Source organism: Euleptes europaea, chromosome 6 (genome assembly GCF_029931775.1).
Source record: "Euleptes europaea isolate rEulEur1 chromosome 6, rEulEur1.hap1, whole genome shotgun sequence".
In the NCBI taxonomy this organism is placed as follows: Eukaryota; Metazoa; Chordata; class Lepidosauria; order Squamata; family Sphaerodactylidae; genus Euleptes; species Euleptes europaea.
In genome coordinates this window covers 55,970,962-55,990,629 of record NC_079317.1, presented here as the reverse complement: position 1 = coordinate 55,990,629, position 19,668 = coordinate 55,970,962, and the positions used below count along the sequence as shown (strand labels likewise).

The 19,668-nt window shown below is 40.8% G+C and overlaps 1 protein-coding gene across 2 annotated transcripts in view; it reads left to right on the top strand.

Annotated features, from left to right (window-relative positions):
• Positions 1–563: 563 nt before the first annotated feature.
• Positions 564–19,668, top strand: part of SMOC1 (SPARC related modular calcium binding 1) — a 74,800-nt gene continuing 55,695 nt past the window's right edge. For both annotated transcript variants that reach the window (XM_056852108.1, XM_056852107.1), the window contains exons 1-4: positions 564–730; positions 4,865–4,977; positions 14,714–14,813; positions 17,208–17,255. In XM_056852108.1, the coding sequence (XP_056708086.1) occupies positions 661–730; positions 4,865–4,977; positions 14,714–14,813; positions 17,208–17,255 (331 nt within the window). In that variant the 5' untranslated portion in view covers positions 564–660. The remainder of the gene's footprint in view (positions 731–4,864; positions 4,978–14,713; positions 14,814–17,207; positions 17,256–19,668) is intronic.

Here is a 19,668-nt window from a genome sequence, read left to right as displayed (position 1 = left end):
GAGAAGTATGGACCTTGCACGTTTTCTCCCTTCTCTTATTTGTGAAGTCTTTGTCAAAGCCATTTGTCAGCATATAAAATTATTTGTTTAGTTCTGATGCAATTAAATGTAGTAAAACTTGATTTAATATATGGTAAAACAGGCAAACTCGATGTCAAACTTTGTTTCTGAAATCCAAATGTAAAATCTTGTAATTGAATTTCAACATCCAAAATGTGGAATCTGGTGAGGCTTTACAAGAATGTTCGTTTTGCTGCCATAAGACCAATTTAATACTTTTTTAATAAATGGATCACATCATGTTGAAACTGGCTCTCTGTGAGTGCTCAGAGAGGATTAGTTGGTGCTTACTGAGCTGGCCAGTAGTTGCATGTAAGGACACCAGAGTTGTTGCATTCCAGGGTGGAATGGCAGTTGTAGCATGAAAAGACAACACCACCATAGTGGTAGAAAAATACAGCAAGCAAAGTGCTAAAGAACGTCATTCTTTTTAAATAAATACAGACATTTTGAAATATGAAGCATCCTTTTCTTCCTTTCTATTCTCACCTTCTTTAGTTTTTAATAAGTGACCGTGACAGAGACCCACAATGTAACCTCCACTGCTCCAGATCCCAGACCAAGCCCCTCTGTGCCTCGGATGGCAGGACATATGAGTCAATGTGTGACTACCAGAGAGCAAAATGCAGGGACTCGAGTCTGAGTGTGGTTCATCGAGGCAGATGCAAAGGTAAGGAAACCAAAGGTAGTTTCCCATGACATGGGCTGGGAGTGTTCTGCTTTTTTTATTCTGATACAGGTTCTGGCATTAAACCAGGGAAGAACCTCGGTAATATCAGCTTCACTCAAGTAATGCTATCTAAATATCCCAGTAAATAGATAACGCAAGAGGTATGTGTGGGGGATGGTGATGGTGGTCAGTCATTTGACCAGTCAGAAAGATTTGATTAGTGGGGCAGTCCAATACTTTCACACAATTCTTTGTATTAGAACTATAGAAAGACCAATTAATCACTTAGGCTAATTAGAAAAACAGATTGGTTCACTGTCTAGCAAAACAATGAAATGAACTTTTAAAAGATTGTAATGGATAATTGTAACTTTTAAGAACGTTAGGCAATGTTTCCATACACACATACCTCACAGTAACAGCATTTTATTTTAAAACGTTAAAACAAATATGCAGTATATTAAGCCTATATAAAAAACCAGTCTAAAAACTTTTTATCACCCATGCTGGGGAGGATCAGAGCTACCACATGGGAATATACAGAGAGAGGAGAACCATAGTTGTAAGAAGTACTGTAGATAACCCCCTTCCCACAAAGCAGACAGCAGACCAAACTCTCCTGTTTAGAGATTTCTGCAGCTGTAACCAGTGACCAGAAAAATGTTGTGTTGCTGGCATCTTTGCTTTCAGAAGGGCTAGGGGGTAAGCAGCTCATCTTAACAAAATGCGCCACAATTAAATAAAATAGGTATGCTACAGCCTGAGCAGTGACATTCTTCGCTTTGTGGAATATTTAATATTGTTTTGCCATGGTAGTATAATCGGCAGTCAGCTTATCACTGTGTCCACCCAAAAGGCAGAGAATTTAAATTACCATTTTTACTTTCAAAATATCCTAAGTCTGCTAGTAGATAGCATTTGTGATGCTGGGTTTCAAAAGAATAGAAGGGAATGCCTTCCTAAATAATTTTTGTTGGAGTAGGTCACAATTTGCATGAATATCAGAGTGTCAATCTAGATGTCACTTGTAGCATATTTTCCCTCCTTAAAAGCAGCTTGGGGGTGGTGTTAAGTGACCGTCTGCTGCTTTATTCCCTCCCCACTTGCTGCTTCTCTGTTCCAAACTTCTCATTAAATTGCTTCACACTCATCTGAATTCACCGACAGTGCAATCCTAAACAAAGCTGCACCGTTCCAAGCCCGCTGATTTTAATGGACTTAGAAGGGTGTCATTCTGCTTAGGATGGCACTGTTAATAACCTGGGTGGCCCATGCTAGCCTGATCTTTAGGGTTGCCAGGTCCCTCTTCACCACTGGTGGGAGGTTTTTGGGGTGGAGCCTGAGGAGGGTGGGGATTGGGGAGGGGAGGGACTTCAATGCCATAGAGCCCAATTGCCAAAGCGGCCCTTTTCTCCAAGTGAACTGATCTCTATCTGCTGGAGATCAGTTGTAATAGCAGAAGATCTCCAGCTACTACCTGGAGGTTGGCAACACTACTAATCTTGTCAGATCTCAGAAACTAAGCAGGATCAGTCCTGGTTATTACTTGGATGAGAGACCATCAAAGAATGCTAGGGTCATTATGCAGAGGAAGGCCATGGCAAACCACCTCTGTTTATTTCTTGCCTTGAAAACCCTAGTGGGTCACCAAGTCAGCTGTGACTTGATGGCACTTTAAACACACAGTCTGTGAAAGACTAGATGAGAATTGTAACCATCAGTATGTCAACGATTTTAACTAATATTTCTGCTAGCACCTTTGATCTAGGAAATGAAGAAAGCAGTACAACTATAATGTGTACACTTCAGACAGAAATGATGTTTATTAGTGAGCTGGAGACCGTTGTGTTTTCCTTGGCGTGTTCTTGCTAAGCAACAGGATCTACCCACCTGAGATATGCAGCAAAATATGTCAGCAGTGGATCTAATCTCAGGTCTTTCAAATTGAGAAAAGTAATCTGTCCGTTTAAGAAGCTTCAGCCGGTCCTAGCTTGGCAGGGTCCAGAAAGTGGTGGTAGGAAGTAGTACTTAGGAGATTATTACTTTTTCTCCCTGGCTTTTTGCCTGTGAGGTTCTGCAAGGTTCTCTCTTGTCTCCTGTGCTGTGTGGTATCTGACTTGTGGAGGCCATTAGGATGCATGGGTTACAGAATTACTGGTAAGTTTGATACCCAACTTTATCACTGACTAGTATCTGATGAGAGAGACTACTGAGGCGGCAATGGCCGGGTGAAGGTGAAATCACAGGAGTTTAATTTAGATGAGGAGATGCTTTTTGTCAAAGGATCCAGCTTACACTGATAAAACTGCATCCTTTGCTGGAGAAGTCTGATCTAGTCAAATGTGCATGTTCTAGTAAATCCCAAACTGTACTGTTGTAATGTATTGTATGATAAACTACCTTAAAAAAAACCAGTTAATAAAAAATGTGGCTATCTGCATATTGGTTTGGATCCCACTGAAAATCTCTGGTGACAGAAGGATTTCTTCCTCCCTCCTCCTTGCTACTTGCCTGAAATGCCACTCCAGAGAGACAGGGGATCCCCAGGAGGGGGGGAGTCAGAGGTCTGTTTCAGGAATAGGAAATCAGTGAAAATGTCCTCCTTCCATCAGTGGAAATGATTGGTGATATAAAATCCATTGTCTGGAGCTATTTCTTCTTTATCTGATGGCTCCCAAAACCCGATTGACTACAGTGCCATGACTCTAGAAAGGCTCCATTAGTCATGTTGTTTAAAGGATGAATTGGACTTTAAAAATAACATATAAAGCAAATGAACCTACATAATGGGTACACTTGTTAATACTAATAGAAACTACTGCTTGAAGGTTAATATCAGCATCCAAGGTCTTTCATTGGAGCGATATTATCATAAAAATGCTGTGATTGTTACACTGGTACTTTCCATTTAGACTTCACAGAAAGGGGTCACTGTACACAGATAGAAGATGAAGCTTTGCCCAATTATGTGTTCATCTGTAGAAGGCCAGCCATTTTTGAAAGTAACAACATGTCTCGGTAGCTATTGCTAGGTTTATAAAATGTCTCTCCCAGGATCCAAAGACTATTTCTGTAGCATCCTGTAGGGTTGCCAGGTGTCCAGTCTTGAACTGGACAGTTCCCTTTCTGTCCAGTAAATAAATTGAAAAAATACTGAACATATAAATGTCCATGATTTTCAAATAAAGGAAGCAATCAGTCACTGCAGCCCGGTTCCATACATGCACTCTTTCTTTCCTTTGTAGCTTGATAAAGCGGCAACACCCCTGTCTGCTTGTTCTCCACTGCAGACAGCAAGGTTTGAAAAGAACCGAATCTACCACTCAGCGGCCAGGCAGGACACTTCCAGAGAAATGATACTGGCTCAACCGGCAGGGGAAAATGGGAGGAAAGTGTGATATTAGTAGTGCTTAGCATGTCAGACAAGGACTGAGGAGATCCTGGTTACGATTGTCAACTGCCTGGAGAAAAATGGCTTAATAGGATCTTAACAAAACTAAATCTCCATGCCATTTAAAGCTTCAGTGGCTCATTTCCACACATAAACTGCTATTAAAGGGACAGGGCCTTTTTATCATGTGTGTTGGGGGGAGGGTGTTGACCAATTTTTATCAAGTGCATCCAGTATTTTTGTTGAAACCATCTGGCAACCCTAAGCAATCAGCTATGTAACTTAATTATTGACTACTGGTATATGCCAGGAAAAGATCTGGTATAGCGGTTATCTCAACTGTTCAACAACAGAATCATGAATAATGTGACATTTCTCATCATTTTCACTGTTGACTTGGTCAAAAAGTTGCCCAGTGTCAGAAATATAAACTTTTCTTACCAAGGTTTTTTTTTTAAAAAAACACCCTATGTCCTGCAAACAGAGGGTGGTTATTGGGCATTAACGCAAAATTAACAACGTAACATGTACTTTTAGTAGGACAGAATGTTAAGCAGCCCTTTATCACAAACAGATTCTGGCCTACCAGAGAAATTTTCTATGTATAAATGTGGTACAGCAAAATACCATTTTTGCTGGCCTTTTCTTGGGGCAGCCTTGTGATAGAATATGATAGCCCTGCCGGTTCCCCCCCCCTTGCTTACTCATACTTAAATTCCAAGGACTTTTCTTTTTCTGCACAGATGCTGGTCAAAGCAAATGCCGACTGGAAAGAGCCCAAGCACTGGACCAAGCGAAGAAGCCCCAGGAAGCAGTCTTCATTCCAGAGTGTAGTGATGATGGATCATTCACCCAAGTAAGAGTTCTTCAATTTGTGCTTTTTTCCCCCCTTTCCATAGAGGCATCTCTTGACAAAATATATTGAATTGTGGACTTGGTCCTTTCTCACTTAAAGGAACAATTTAAACGCAAGTGTATGCGTTCTCCAGCAACACAATACCTTTCTTTTTTCCTCCAACGTCTGTATCCCAGTACAAGGTGTATTTTGAAGGCAATAGAAAGGTGAAGATAAATGACTAATGAGAATTGAGTATGAGGCAATGAAATGGTAATATATAGCACAGAAAGGGCGAGAGTGTGATGGCTTAACTTGTAGTATTAATCAGAACAGCAGGTACTTTGAAGGGTAAAGTGGGTATAGCTTTTCTAGGCATTGTGTGTGCTAAGTGCTGTCAAGTTCCTTATGACTTATGGCAACCCTATGAATTAATGACCTCCAAACTGTCCTATCATTAACAGCCTTGGCCAGGTCTTGCAGACTGAGGGCCGTGGCTTCCTTTATTGAATCAATCCATCTCATGTTGGGTCTTCCTCTTTTCCTGCTGCCTTCAACTATTCCAACATTCCTAGCATTATTGTTTTTTTCCAGTGACTCTTGTACTTTGGTCACATTATGAGAAGACAATACCCTCAGTTTAGTCATTCTAGCTTCTAAGGAGAGTTCAAGGTTGATTTGATCTAAGCATTAGGATAACATATAAAGGAACATGCAAGGACTTATGAGGGATAGCAAAATCCTTTTCTTCCTGCTTGCCCCTGCTTCCTTTCCTGTAATTCCAGGCCTCAGCAAAATTGCTTTAGGCTTCTTAGACAAATCAAAATGGTAGCCAAGATCTTGCAATACTCTGGCATGTTTACACTTTTCCAGTTTTATTCAACCCAATTTCTTTACTTTGGAAACCTATATGCTTGCAGAAAGCTAGCATACCTAGCATTAGGGCAGGCCACTAATGGTTTATTAAATCTATATTTATTGAGGAAAGGCAGGTAAACAGGATAGGTAGAGTTTTTCTAATTAGCTGGGAAATTCCAAGCAGAACACATCCTATTTGTTGTCTTTACTAAGTGTAAAGTAGTTCTGCATTCTCCATTAAGCTGAAATGTGAAATCCACAAAAAATTCTAATATCTTATTTCTCAGTCCTATAAATTATCAACAATATGATAAAAACATTTCTATCTTTGTGCCAAGTCCTTACTCTGTATGTCCCCCAAAATACTTTGAGTGCAAAAATATTTCCTTTATGCACAGATGCAAGCATAAAATTTGAGATTACAGAGGATATAGGAAGGGGCAAAATAGATTGCGCCTCCCCACCCCACAAAAATGTGACCCTTTTGCTATTGCATGCAGTAGTCCTGCTGAGAATTCTCTAACCACAGTATCCCCCGAAGACTGAAAGTGTTTTCTTCTTCTTCTTGTGGACAATGTTTTCCTGAATGTCAAATGAATGTTTTTCTTCCCCTATTCCCTTGTTGTTGAAAGAACTAGGGAAGTTGTTTGTTTGTTTTTTCATTTCTTATCTGCCATTGGATATAATTTCTTATCAAAATCTCTGCAGGAAGGGGGGAAGGGAATCACTGCCCCTCTAGAACAGTGGTTCCCAACCTTTTTTTGACCAGGGACCACTAGGACTTTTTTGTTCGGTGCAGGGACCCCAAGGTTCAAAATAAAAATTCTGAGAATTTGAAAATAAACTTTAATCATAACTGTTAGTTAAACATTAAACTTAGAATAATATTTGAATAAATATTTTTATAATAGAGAACTTTTAATTGAAAATATTAATTTATTATGGGTTTAGAACTTTGTTTCGCGGACCTTAATTTAGTTCTCGCGGACCCCTGGGGGTCCACGGACCCCTGGTTGGGAACCAGTGCTCTAGAACATCAGGGATTTAAAAGTTTTTGTTTTGACATTCTGGTGTAATGCAGTTCTGGACAGTTTCATCTTGATATTTAGCTTATTTCCCCCCTAAAATGGAATTATTATTATTTTCCTGCTGACCCCGTGCAGCTGTAGACCTGTACAGCCTTAATTAAAGGTTTCTACCTAAGTCTTTGTCATCCTTCTTTGCAATGGAGAGTGTCTTCTTGAAGAGTTCAATACAACCAGTCAATACATCTAGAGAACACAGAAGTTTGCATTGGATGCTCACAGCCATAGAAGTCTTTCCATCAGGCAACTCTTAGCTTGGTGCTTCATGTCACTGAACATGAGCCCTTGGAATAGGGCAATCTATTTGTTTAAGGGCAAGTAATTACTTCTGAAAGGATGAAAAGTGAAGAGGGTGGTCTTATAGAGAACTACAAGTGGGGGATCTACAAATACTTGCTTATGTGGGGGGAGCAATCTCATTTTCCTCTGTATTCCCCCCACCATTTCTTTCTTTGACCTGGAAGCCCTCATAGCATCTTCCTTTTTCCTGCTTCCTCCTCTTTTCACCCACCAGCCAACCTACCTTTGTCTGCTCCTCTGTCTTCAGCTCTCCCTTATTCCCTCCACTAGCAGCCTCTTCCTGGGAAAAGCCCGGCTCTGTTGCATGATGGATGGATGGTGAGTCCTCAGGGGAGGGGTGGTAGAACCCTTTCAAGGGTTTTTTTGGGGGTCCAAATCCTCCTCTGCTGCTTCCTGGTTTTGCTTTACAGAAACTAAAACTTGGAGGGCTCAGGAATATTGTTAAGACTGCCTAGCAACCTCCAAACTAGCAACTGAACACTCAGTGGGGATTCTTTTCCTTTAAGCTTCAGGTGTTATTTCGGGGAGTTTTGTGTGTGTGTGTGAGATCTCTCTCTCTCTCTCTCTCTCTCTCTCTCTGTAACTCACTCACTCACTCACTCACTCACTCACTCACTCACTCACTCACTCACTCACTGTTTTTTGGAAAATCTAGGTCTTCTGCAAACCACTATCTATCCCTAGTTCCATTTTGCTGATTAATCCACGCCGTATGGCCCAGATTGGAATTAGGTATATGATGTTTCAGCCTACTGGTGTACCTGCAGCTGGAATACAAAGGCAGTCATGGACAATGGCAGATGTCCTTCCAAGTTAAAACTATGGCACTTCTTCTGGGTCTCTAAAGTAAATGTAGTTTTAGGCAAACATCTTATTCACTTGCTTGGCACTATCCTTACATATTGAAGGATGCTTGCAGCCAGAGGCTTGCAGCCATCCTGCTCATCATGTTGTTCAGAATATCAATATTAGACTTCTCTACTGTTGCTATTTGTAAACACAGCTCACATAGGGTTGCGAGCTCCAGGTTGGCAAACACCTGGAGATTTTTGGGGAGGAGCCTGAGGAGGGCAGAGTTTGGAGAGGGGAGAGACTTCAATGCCATAACGTTCAATTGCCAAAGCGGCCATTTTCTCCAGGTGAACTGATCTCTATTGGCTGGAGATCAGTTGTAATAGCAGGAGATCTCCAGCTGCTACCTGGAGGTTGGCAACCCTAAGCTCACACCATACTGTTATAAGGTAAAGACCACCCTGTTTTTAGCTGGGGAGAAGATACAGTAGCCATGTGCAAGGGAAGAAGAATAGACACACTGCATTACAGCATTGTCACTAAGCAATAGCATACTGGGCCAAATGATGAATCCAGATCAGCTCCTGTGTTTTCCATAAATACACATTCTCTGTTTTCTCTTCTCTAGAAGAATGAAGTGGAAACAAATCACCCCTTGATATGTGTCGGTCAGTTTTTAATGGAGGATCCTGCCAGCTTGTTAAAATGTTTATATAGTCCTTTGAAATCTCACTCTGGCATCTTCAGTGAGGAACTGAACAGACCCCAACAAAGGCTCTATTCTCCCACAGGAGCCTGCCAGTGGCTACAGTTTTAATGTTTTCATATTGTAATGAATTTTATGAGTGCAGGAATTTATTTAAGGCCCAGTGGCTGAAGTGTTGGCTTTTGTTCTATTTTGCATACTGTAATTGACATGTCTGACATGACAGAGGGTTGTAATAGTGGTTTCAATTAATTTGGGAAATGGTGACAGAGCAGTTCTGTTGTTAAAGTTTGAGCCAGGAGCTTTGATCTTCCCACAGAAAGAAGATATTGTGTTGAACATTTGTATGCTAGTATGTATAAAAGCATGTGCAGCCATCAAAGATCTTGTATAGCGAAGTGGACAAGATTGGTCATCATTCCTGATTATAGTCTTAACTCAGCCACATACTTCCTGAGTGGCTTTGACACTGAGTGCCAACAATCGGTAATATTTATTTGTGGTTGAAAATGCATTGTGGTTTAGTTTTGTCAATAACATCTCCTCTGCAAACTTTTGTAGATAATTCTTGTATTACAGTGATACTCCCCTGGTGGCTTAAAAGAAATAGCATGAATGTATTTGAAGTCCTGGAAAGCTTAGGTACTGTGTTGTGTTATTATTTGTCATACTGAATCACTTGGGGAAAGCTGATGAATCCCAGAGATAAGAAAGACAAATGGATTGTGAAGATGGCGAGGGGACCCATGGGGACCCATGGGGGTGGGGAGATCATCCCCTCCCCCAAGCTCCAGCTTGCCTGTGCTGGTTCACTTCATTTCTTCTGCTTGTGTAAGATTATGCCATGCTTGGAAAATCCAAGCCTGGTCCAGGAGAGCTTAGAATGCCAGCTAAATCCTGCTTACACTCTGATATGCCTTCAACATTTTGTTGACAGCCAGTGACGGGCAACCAGCAGGAATTGGGGAGGGGAGATGTGGGGGCCACTGTTGGGTGATGGTGTTGCATCACTCCAGGAATGGTGTTACCCCACTCTAGGAATCTCTGGAAATTTTGTGATAAAACTACTGCAACACATGACTGCATTGTTAGCGAATGTACAGTTTTTGAAAACAATGGTAAATACTATCATTGGAGTTCTTGCAATGTAAGAAATTTTATCAAAGGGTTGTAGTCTTTTTTCCAGAAATAGTTCCTTTTATGTTTCCATTTTGTTTGCTTTCCATCTCCTAAAATGATCTAGATGCTGGTACAGATCGGAAAGCTCATTTTTAACTGCTGAAATGGTGGGAGATACAGCTGGAATTAATTTTCATATTTATCTCATATTTTAAGTAAAATGTTAACTTTTGCCAATGGTTTCCTCAGTAAAAGCAGCTAGCATTTTGCCCAGAAGACACTATCCTGTTTCCATTAGCCTTTCTGATCATGTTATTAGCATAAGAATAATATATAATTTGGTATACCATATCCATGTTATTAATCAGATTGATATACAATTTATTTTACTGCAATAATGGAACTCATCTTTCAAAAGACATTTTTCCCCAAAGGTGCACAGATGCGATTTAAAAATGCAATAAATCAAAAAACATACAATATTAAAATAATGTTCCACCAACTGATGTTTCTGAACTCCTTTCAAAGACACTCCCCCAAGAGCATGTTATAGTAGTCTTACCTAGATAAATTAAAATTATCCTGGATGGCAATAATGTTTCATAAATATTTTAAAAGTAATAAATTTGTTACATATATTCCTGAATATCCGGTGGTCTGTCTCGTTCATTTTAAATTGTCCCTAATCTGTGATAGTTCCAGATGGGTAGCTGCATTCAGGACCGGCCTTCCATAAGTGCCAGAGATAGAAGGGTGCCAAAAGAGGCTTACAACAGGCTCCAGTGTAGGGTTGCCAGGTCCCTCTTCGCTATTGGCAGGAGGTTTTTGGGGCAGAGCCTGAGGAAGGTGGGGTTTGGGGAGGGGAGGGACTTCAGTGCCATAGAGTCCAATTGCCAAAGCAGCCATTTTCTCCAGGGGAACTGATCTCTATCGGCTGGAGATCAGTTGTAATATCAGGAGATCTCCAGCTATTATCTGGAGGTTATAGAAAAAACAGACACCACTGTACTGATACTGCAAAGTTAGGAAATTAGCACAGGAGCAAAACTACGTGTAATCAAAGTGCAAAAATATCTATTTGTGAGCTACCAACATAACATCATACATCACAACAATCTACAGTCTGTACATCAGTATCCATAGTTTACATGTTCATAGCATGTCCTTGCATAATTATGTGCAAGGCAATATCAAGCTGGTATCATCGAGAAGTAAAGCCAGAGTAGAAAGGGGATACGGCCGTTTCAATATTCTTCTGTCCAGTTCTTCCTCAGTCCCCTAAAATGTCAATCTTATATTATTCCAGCTTCAATAATTCATGAGTGCATTCAGAAATTCAGGATAGTCGCCTAGTTCCACGCAGGGATACACAAAAATGTAGCAGTCTGAACTCGGTTGCCTGGAGATCAATTGTAACAGCACCCTGCCCCAGCCCCTTGCCAGCCAGCAGCCTTCACCTCATGCAAGATGGGTACAAACTACTGCAAGCCACTGGCTTTCACTCTTCCTCCCTCCTCCCATTGCAGTGGGTGGTGCCAGCTGTGCTGTTTTAGCCTCCCAGCCCACCACTGGTTGTACAGATGAGGACTGCAACTCCCAGGATGGTGGTAGCAAATGAGGCCCTATTCTCGCCCTAGGCAGGCCGCAGCTCTTGTTCTCTTTCCTCTTGGGTCTCTTTTCTCTGACAGAGGTTGCTTAAGCCCTAGGCTCTTTGTGGCTCTTTCCTTCTCCTCCAACCATCTTTCTCAGTCTGCCCCTGCCTCTCTGTTACACTTCTCCTTTCCCCGGTGCTGAGAAAGGGAAGGAGAATGACTAGGGTTGCCAGGTGCAATTGTCCACCAATCCATCCAGCCGCTTCGGCGCAGTGATTGTGTGCATGTGCGGCTGCGTGCACACAATGACATCACTTCTGGTTTTACTTCTGGAATCACTGCATCGCCATGCCTGCTTTAGCACTCAACCCCCAAAATGCTTCTCCTGCTGCTTGGACCCTTGTGGATGAATATGGAACCCAGATGAGGTTCTGGTCTCAACATTAAACAAGCTTTGCAATTAGGGTTGCCTGGTCTGACAACTAGCTGGGGGAGGGGAATGGGGGCAGCAGTCAGTAACTGTGTGATCTCACTTCCAGGAAAACCCATAAGCATTGCCAGAAAATCTATGGTTAAATGTCACTTCCTGGCCTGAACACATGAAGCTGCCTTATACTGAATCAGACCCTTGGTCCATCAAAGTCAGTACTGTCTACTCTGACCAGCAACTGCTCTCCAGGGTCTCAGGCAGAGATCTTTCACATCACCTACCTGCCTAGTCCCTTTCACTGGAGATGCTGGGGATTGAACCTGGGACCTTCTGCACACCAAGCAGATGCTCGACCACTGAGCCACAGCCCCTCCCCATATGGTCTTTCCATATTGTTCTATCATAGAGGTTCTGGCGATTTGTAAAAAGGAGTAACATCACTTCTGGGTTTTCCCGGAAGTATTGTTATACTGTTGCTGATTTCTTTTGTTTTTTCTTTCTCCCACTGGAAACCAGACTGCCGGTGGGCAAGGCCCTCTGCAGATTGGAGGTCTCTTGCCTCCATTGGGCACAAGACAACCTTATTTGCGGTAATAAAAGAAAGCACAAATTCTGTCTTCAGCTTCTATGCCAGTCAATCCACGCAATAAAGAAATGTATCAAAACAGATTTCCCCATATGTCTTCATAATTATAAGGATTTATTGTTTGTTTGTTGTTTTTTTTTTTTTAAAAAAATCTGAATCAACCCCCACAGGTGCTGGACGGCAAGACCAAATCTAGGCAAATCTCAGTTATTTGAGCCATATGGCAACTCCATCCCCTGACAATGATTTTGGCAAGACCCATTCATTGGGGGGAGGGTTGGGGTCACTGGGGATGTGGGGGAGAGGTAGTTGTTAATTTCCTGCATTGGGCAGGGGGTTGGACTAGATGACCCTGGTGGTCCCTTCCAACTCTATGATTCTATTATTCTATCTGGCCGCCATTAATTGCTTTTTCAATGAAGAGTTTTGCCAAGATAAATCTTTTATACTAATATAGGCTTCTTGAGTAGCATACAAATTGTTATAGTATTGTCTTTTCTAAGAAGGCCAGTGATATTATTTAGGTATCCTATTAGCCAACTAACTACCATGTTCTTTGTGTGATACTAACCGTATGTGTGTGTGAAGTGCCCTCAAGTTGCAGCTGACTTATGGCGACCCCTTTTAGGGTTTTCAAGGCAAGAAACTAAACGAGGTGGTTTGCCATTGCCTTCTGCTGCATAGCAACCCTGGTATTCCTTGGTGGTCTCCCATCAAAATATTAACCAGGGCTGACTCTGCTTAGCTTCTGAGATTTGACAAGACCTGGCTAGCTGGGCCATCCAGGTCAGGGCAATACTGACCTTAGATTAATATAAAAATGTAAGCACATTTATTTTGGACGCAAGTTTTATTTACAGTGAAAGGAATGCCAGGAAAATGATTTTAGAAGTGATGTGTTATTGCATGCCTGTTGAAATTCATGGTAGTCTTTCCCTCTTCCCTTAGGGAAAAAAGAAAAGACAAAAAAGTGGCAATTTTAGAATGAGGTTATTTTAGAATGTGGTTATTTTAGAATGGTTTTAATTATCTACTTCACAGCAGAATGAAGTCTTCTCCATGTCTGGTACATTGGAAGGAAACACTCTTAATTATGTGGCTTTATAAGCACTGCTTGGTAATTAAGCCAGTTGTTTATTGAATTTGTGAGAACTGGTGTTAAAAACATTTCTCTGATTTGACCAATAACAGTTGGAAATGCTGTTGAATTGTCATTTAGTACCTATAGTATGGAAAATGCAGTATATTTTGAAATTTTCCACTTTGAAAGCTATTCTCCCTTCATAGGTCATATGCCAAACTGTGAATGTTTGCTATCTGCCATCACATAAAATGTTGTCTTTGGCTATACAAGTACAAAGGTGTCCAAAACATGAAAGGTTGGTTCAGACATAATTCTGCTACTTTTGTAATACCATCATTTGCATTGTTTGACATATCATGTCTAATACTTTTTGCTTTGTTTCAAATGTTTGTAATCTTAGTCTGTTGCATTGTTTATTAGCTGCCTCATCCTATTGATTTCATTGATTTACATTGTGTAATCTGCCTTCTATCTCAGTGATAAAGGTGGACTATAAATAAAGCAAATAAATAAATAAAATAATGTCCTCCTCTCTTCCCTTCTCTGTTGTAATTCACTTAGTTCCTCTTTACTACCAAACGTAGTTTGCCATTTGAATTTGGTTAGCAATCCTGATTCTGAGGGTTAGTACAAATTTGTAAGTTTGGATATAACTGCAAGCTATACTAAGCTAAAACATAATTTCTATATTGTCAAGGCATAGTTTCATAGCACCCAGTTTGGAGTTCTGAACCAATCTAGCTGTTATGGAGTATACTTAGCGTACCCACCAAAAACAGTCAGGAATATAATTTTTGATTATTAGGTGTGTGTAGAACTGGGTAAGTCATGTCACTTGTTTTCCTTTAATGTTTGGGTTGGGTCTGTGTATTGCGAGGGAAGGGGTGCAGATGAGATCTTTGCTTGAGAGCTCATGATAACTCTCTGGCTAAAGCAATTGCCCTTTCCCTGAAATTCCATACTGACCACCTCAACTCATTTTAGATGCTTGTGAGATTGCAGGACACAGTAAAGCCTTATATTAAAAAATGTGAAACCGAGACATTTCTTTTTCCTTCTCACAAAAAAAAATATTGTGTGACCTTTAACTGGATGATCTACCCTGTTGCTGGCACAGAACCTTTTCTATTCTCTTTAGCACAGGTGTGAGTGGATACTGAGAAATGAATGATTTACTAGTATGCTTCCTCTTTCTCCCAAAACAGGTGCAGTGTCACACTTACACTGGGTATTGCTGGTGTGTCACTCCAGATGGCAAACCCATCAGCGGCTCTTCTGTTCAGAACAAAACTCCTGTGTGTTCAGGTACTGTGAGCTGAGAAAAATAATTCGCTTATTTTGATACAGAAGTGACAAGGTGAGAGAGCAAACTCTTTAATTTTTAATTCAGATGCCTAGAATCCTTCATGCAACCAAAGATTAGGCCCAAGCTCAGAGAATTCAACTCAGGTTAACAGTATTTGCATGCTGTAATATATCTGTTTTCATAAGCTGTAGATGAGTTCTAGGTTAGGAAGCTGGAACTGTAGTAGTTGTAGCACATCATTCCATACCTTTTTGTCAGTAAAATGGAAGATATTTTAAGAGGAAAGTAGCTTTTTGATCCTATCAAACATGTATATTCTCTGTGCAGAGAGTCTGAATGTGTGTGTGATTAGGCACTTGTCCAACAGAAATATTTTAGGAAAGAAGTAAACTAAATAGATATCGAATAAGACTTTAAAAATCACATCTAAATTAGTTTTCTAAATCCTGCCACAAACTACATCTTCTAGCCACTGCAGGTATCTTTTTTTTTTTGCTTCCCCCACCCCATCAGTTTTGCTTGTTCTCTTTGTCCTAAGTGCTTAGTGCTATAGAATTCCACAGAAGGGTCTGACTAATCAAAAACCAGTCACTGGTAGGGTTGTGCATAATGATATACCCGAACCAAAAATAAACCTGAAATTAGCTGTTTTGGCAATATTCAGGTTTTCGGTCGACAGAATACCAAAACCTGGGAATCTGCTCAAAGCCAAAGAGATATTTGGCTTTCCCGAGTTTTGGCTATTCGCCTTTGCTCACATGCACAGCTCTGTGCTTTCTCCCATTTTTCTATCTTTGACTGATTTTGTTGGGGCCCTTTTGAGGAAGGGGTCTTGGAATCAGAGCCAGCTTGGTCAGACCAAACTAGTCTGGAAGGGTCATTTTAAAAGACAGGGTTCACCCAGTCCCACCTGGAGGAATATAACCTCCAACTAAAAAATGGCTGCTTCTACAGCTACTTATTGGGCTTTTGAAGAAGACTCCTCACCCACTTGGATGAGCAATCTCCTTCACAAGAGCTGCTTTGGTCATGACTTCAGCAGGCTCCGATATCACCTCCCTGAAAACCTGCTCCCAAACTGAAGGTCACCCTGAGTAGAGGCTTCATTTCCCCACACTGTGACCATCTCTTGAAATCAGATTTTTGATTACTATAATAAAGGACTGTTCACAGGGTGTCATTTGCCACCAAAATAAATGTTTTCCATGCCTTATTTTTCTTGCATTTAAGCCATTTTCCTCAGTTTGGAAGTTAATTTGCATGGACATCATGCTATGCACCCCAGCCCTTTCTGGCAGTCCTTGGCAACGCTGAACTTCTGAACCTGAAAACCAATGGACAGCTTGGTTCGCAAATGTCTGGAGGATGGGGGTGACCCCTTTGCAGGCCCATAAAATTGGACCCACTGTCCCAAAGTTCACCAGACTTCGGTGTCCGTCTAAGGAGAGTCCGTTGCAGCTATGCTGCAAACTTGGTGACCCTACCTCCAAAAATGCCCCCACAGGAGCTTCGGAAAAAAATTCCTATAGACTATAATGGACCCAATTTTTTTTTGGTAAACCCAGAAATAAAGCCAAAATACCCCTTTACTGGTATTATTCCATCTTATTCTGGGTTTACTGGGAAAAAAGAGCCCAATAAACCCAAACCCGAAATTTACCATTTTTTTTTTTTTTTGCACGACCCTAGTCACTGGTATAAAAATCTTAGGAGCAGAAATACAGGGCTTGACGTAACGTTTGGTAACCTGGACCAAAGGCCAGCTGCTTCCCTCTTTCCACCTGTGTGTTTCCTCTGGGGTCGTGCCACCTTTCTCTGCTGGCATTTGTAGGATTCAGGAATATGCTGAGTGTCTTCTTAGGTATAAAGAGCATAACTGTATTCAGAACAAGGAGAATCAAAGAAAGGAGTCCTTCATAACAGCTTCCCAGTTCAGAGCCATAAATAAATCCTGGTATGAAACCGCTCCAGATACTGGTACCTGAAACTGCAATAAAACATGGAGTAGGCTTCTAAATTTACAGCATTTGGCCATGTCATTCAAAGTGCCACCTTTCAAGTCCTACCACCACCACCTGGCATGGTAGCTTGAAAATCCTCCTTTGTGTAACACCTGGAGACCAATGTTCTCTCCTTGTCGGTTTAGTTTCTCCTTGATGTACAAGCTCAAATACCTTGCAATGGTCCCAACAAAAAAATCTGGTGCTGTACCAAAGTGGCTGGTGAAGCAGCAATATATTTTGGTACCACTGACGCTTTCTAGTTGCTCTTTCAAGGCATGGCATCTGAGGCAAATGTTCCATTTGCTTATATGTCGAACTGGGCTTGTGGAGGTAATAACAGAATGCTTCACTTGCATAGTTTCTTAACGCATCTGTTTTCTTCTCTTTAAGGTTCAGTAACTGACAAGCCATTAGGACAGGGTAATTCTGGGAGAAAAGGTGAGTGGAGTTCTGTGCTCTCATGAAGTGAGGTTAGTAGGAGGGTTGGTTGGTGTAGGGCCGTCCTTGAGCCATGTTGGAGCTTCTCATAACAAAAAATGATTAAGTTAAAAGAATACCATACCATTAAATTTGAGTCACAAGTACTACTTGTATGAAGAAGATGGCTACATCTCATAAGAAAACAGAATCTTAGCAGAAGATTCTAAAGATAGCCTTGTGCAGTTTTAATACATTCCGAGAGTGGGAGAGGGAGAGAGAGGGAGAGGGGGGGAGAGAGTATGGAAAGTTTGCATGGTGGTCAGAGGCCCTTAGTAATGTGGAGAGAACACTGGTCAGTTCTTCCAAGTGTGGAATCTTCAAAGGTGTTTTCTTTCCTAACACCATTACTTTCTGATGTCACTGACTCATCAAGTTGTAAGTATTTTGAATGTTTTGGTTGAATTCGACAGAGAGACGATCTGATCAAACCAAAGCATTATTGCAACACTCAACCTCAAATCTCTTCCATTTCTCACAAACAGTTCCTCTACAAAGTGGCAGAACAGTTGTGAATATTTTTGCAACAAGATCTGGCACTAGTTCAGCCCATCAGGTTCCCCCATTCATGCAGAGTATTTAAAGAAGCCTAAGAAATAGCTTGACAACTATATATTTCAGTCAATGCTTGTTATGCTTGTAGAATTAAAAAAATAGTTTTGAATTAAGTTTTCTGTATGTCTGCTGTGGAGACATAGAAGTCATGCTGTAGTTATGTAAATTTAGAAGCAAGAGCTAGATTGTTGAATCCAATTCTATAGGAAATTTTACATTCTACAATTCCTTGTAAAAGAACCTGTCTTTTAGGAAGCAAGGACCCAGAGGTAAAACATTTCAGTAATAACTTCTCAAAATTATAGCAACTATACAAAATATCCTAATTAGTTTAATAAATCGATATAGCAATTGTACTGTTATATATGTTTAATTATAAATGGGTTTATTTTTAATATTCGTCCTCTAGAATTCTTAATTTGTATTGCTGATGTATCGTGCATTAAATTATTTTGTGTGCTTTCCCACAAAAAGTTGTATTTTTGTTTATATGGTATATGGCTAATGCATTTAAATAAATATTTCATTTGCAATACTTCTGCCCAATGATTCCAACTTTCCAGATTTCTGAGGTCAACAATAAAGGCATTTAAAACATGGTATCTTGGGAATAATAACTGAAGATGTGTTCCATTGGTTGTCAGTTTTCATTGTAGTGGCAAGCTACAGCAAGTTATAATATAACGTGGCCATAATGGCTGTTCACCATAAAAACTTAATGGAAGCAACCTCCTTCAGAGGCATATTTCTGATTACCAGAAGCAGGCGAAAAACAATGAGAGATATATATGCTGTTTTCATGCCATGTTTGTGAGCATCTCAGGAGAGATTTGACTTTTCATAGTTGGAATTCTGGGCAAGGTAGCTCTTTGATCTGTTAAGGGAATTTTCTGTGTCACTCTAAGTAAGAATACAAATATAAAAGGTAAAGGTCCCCTGTGCAAGCACCAGGTCATTCCTGACCCATGGGGTGACGTCACATCCCGACGTTTCCAAGGCAGACTTTGTTTGCGGGGTGGTTTGCCAGTGCCTTCCCCAGTCATCTTCCCTTTACCCCCAGCAAGCTGGGTACTCATTTCACCGACCTCGGAAGGATGGAAGGCTGAGTCGACCTTGAGCCGGCTACCTGAAACCAACTTCCGTTGGGATCGAACTCAGGTCGTGAGCAGAGCTTTTGACTGCAGTACTGCAGCTTAACACTCTGCGCCACGGGGCTCCTAATACAAATATAGTAAGTAAATAAATATGTTCTATGCAATCTCAGATGTGAGGAGAATAAATTAATGTCTTCATAGCATGACAAATATAAGGAAAACTTGCCAAAGAATGTTGCTTGGAATACATTAAAGTCTTACATTTAGGTTTCACTGAAGTCCATGCTGTATTTAAAAAAAAAAATTTAAGTGATCCAAAAATATATATCTGTCTATATTGCTTTCATTTCATGGATCAAACTCATCATTTGGTTCAATGTTTTCAGTCCCTATAATCCAGGGTTCTAAGATTATGAAGGCCACTGTTCACACAGAGGATTGGCGTAGGTTGGATACTCGCAAGAAAAGCAATCAAACAAAACACTTCTTCAGAAAGTGTTTTCTGCTGTAGTCTTGCCAGCACATCTGCATGCTTAAGGACAACAATTTGTGATGATTGGCAGGGAAGCAAGATCTGCTTCAGTTTGAATAAACCACATAGTGACATTTGATGTAGCTTCACCTCTGTATTTCCCCCCTCACAAAATACGCTTGGTAAATGTATGGAACTGTAGTATCCCAGGAAAGGGACTCTAGGCCATTCACTAGGGGAGGGGCTGTGGCTC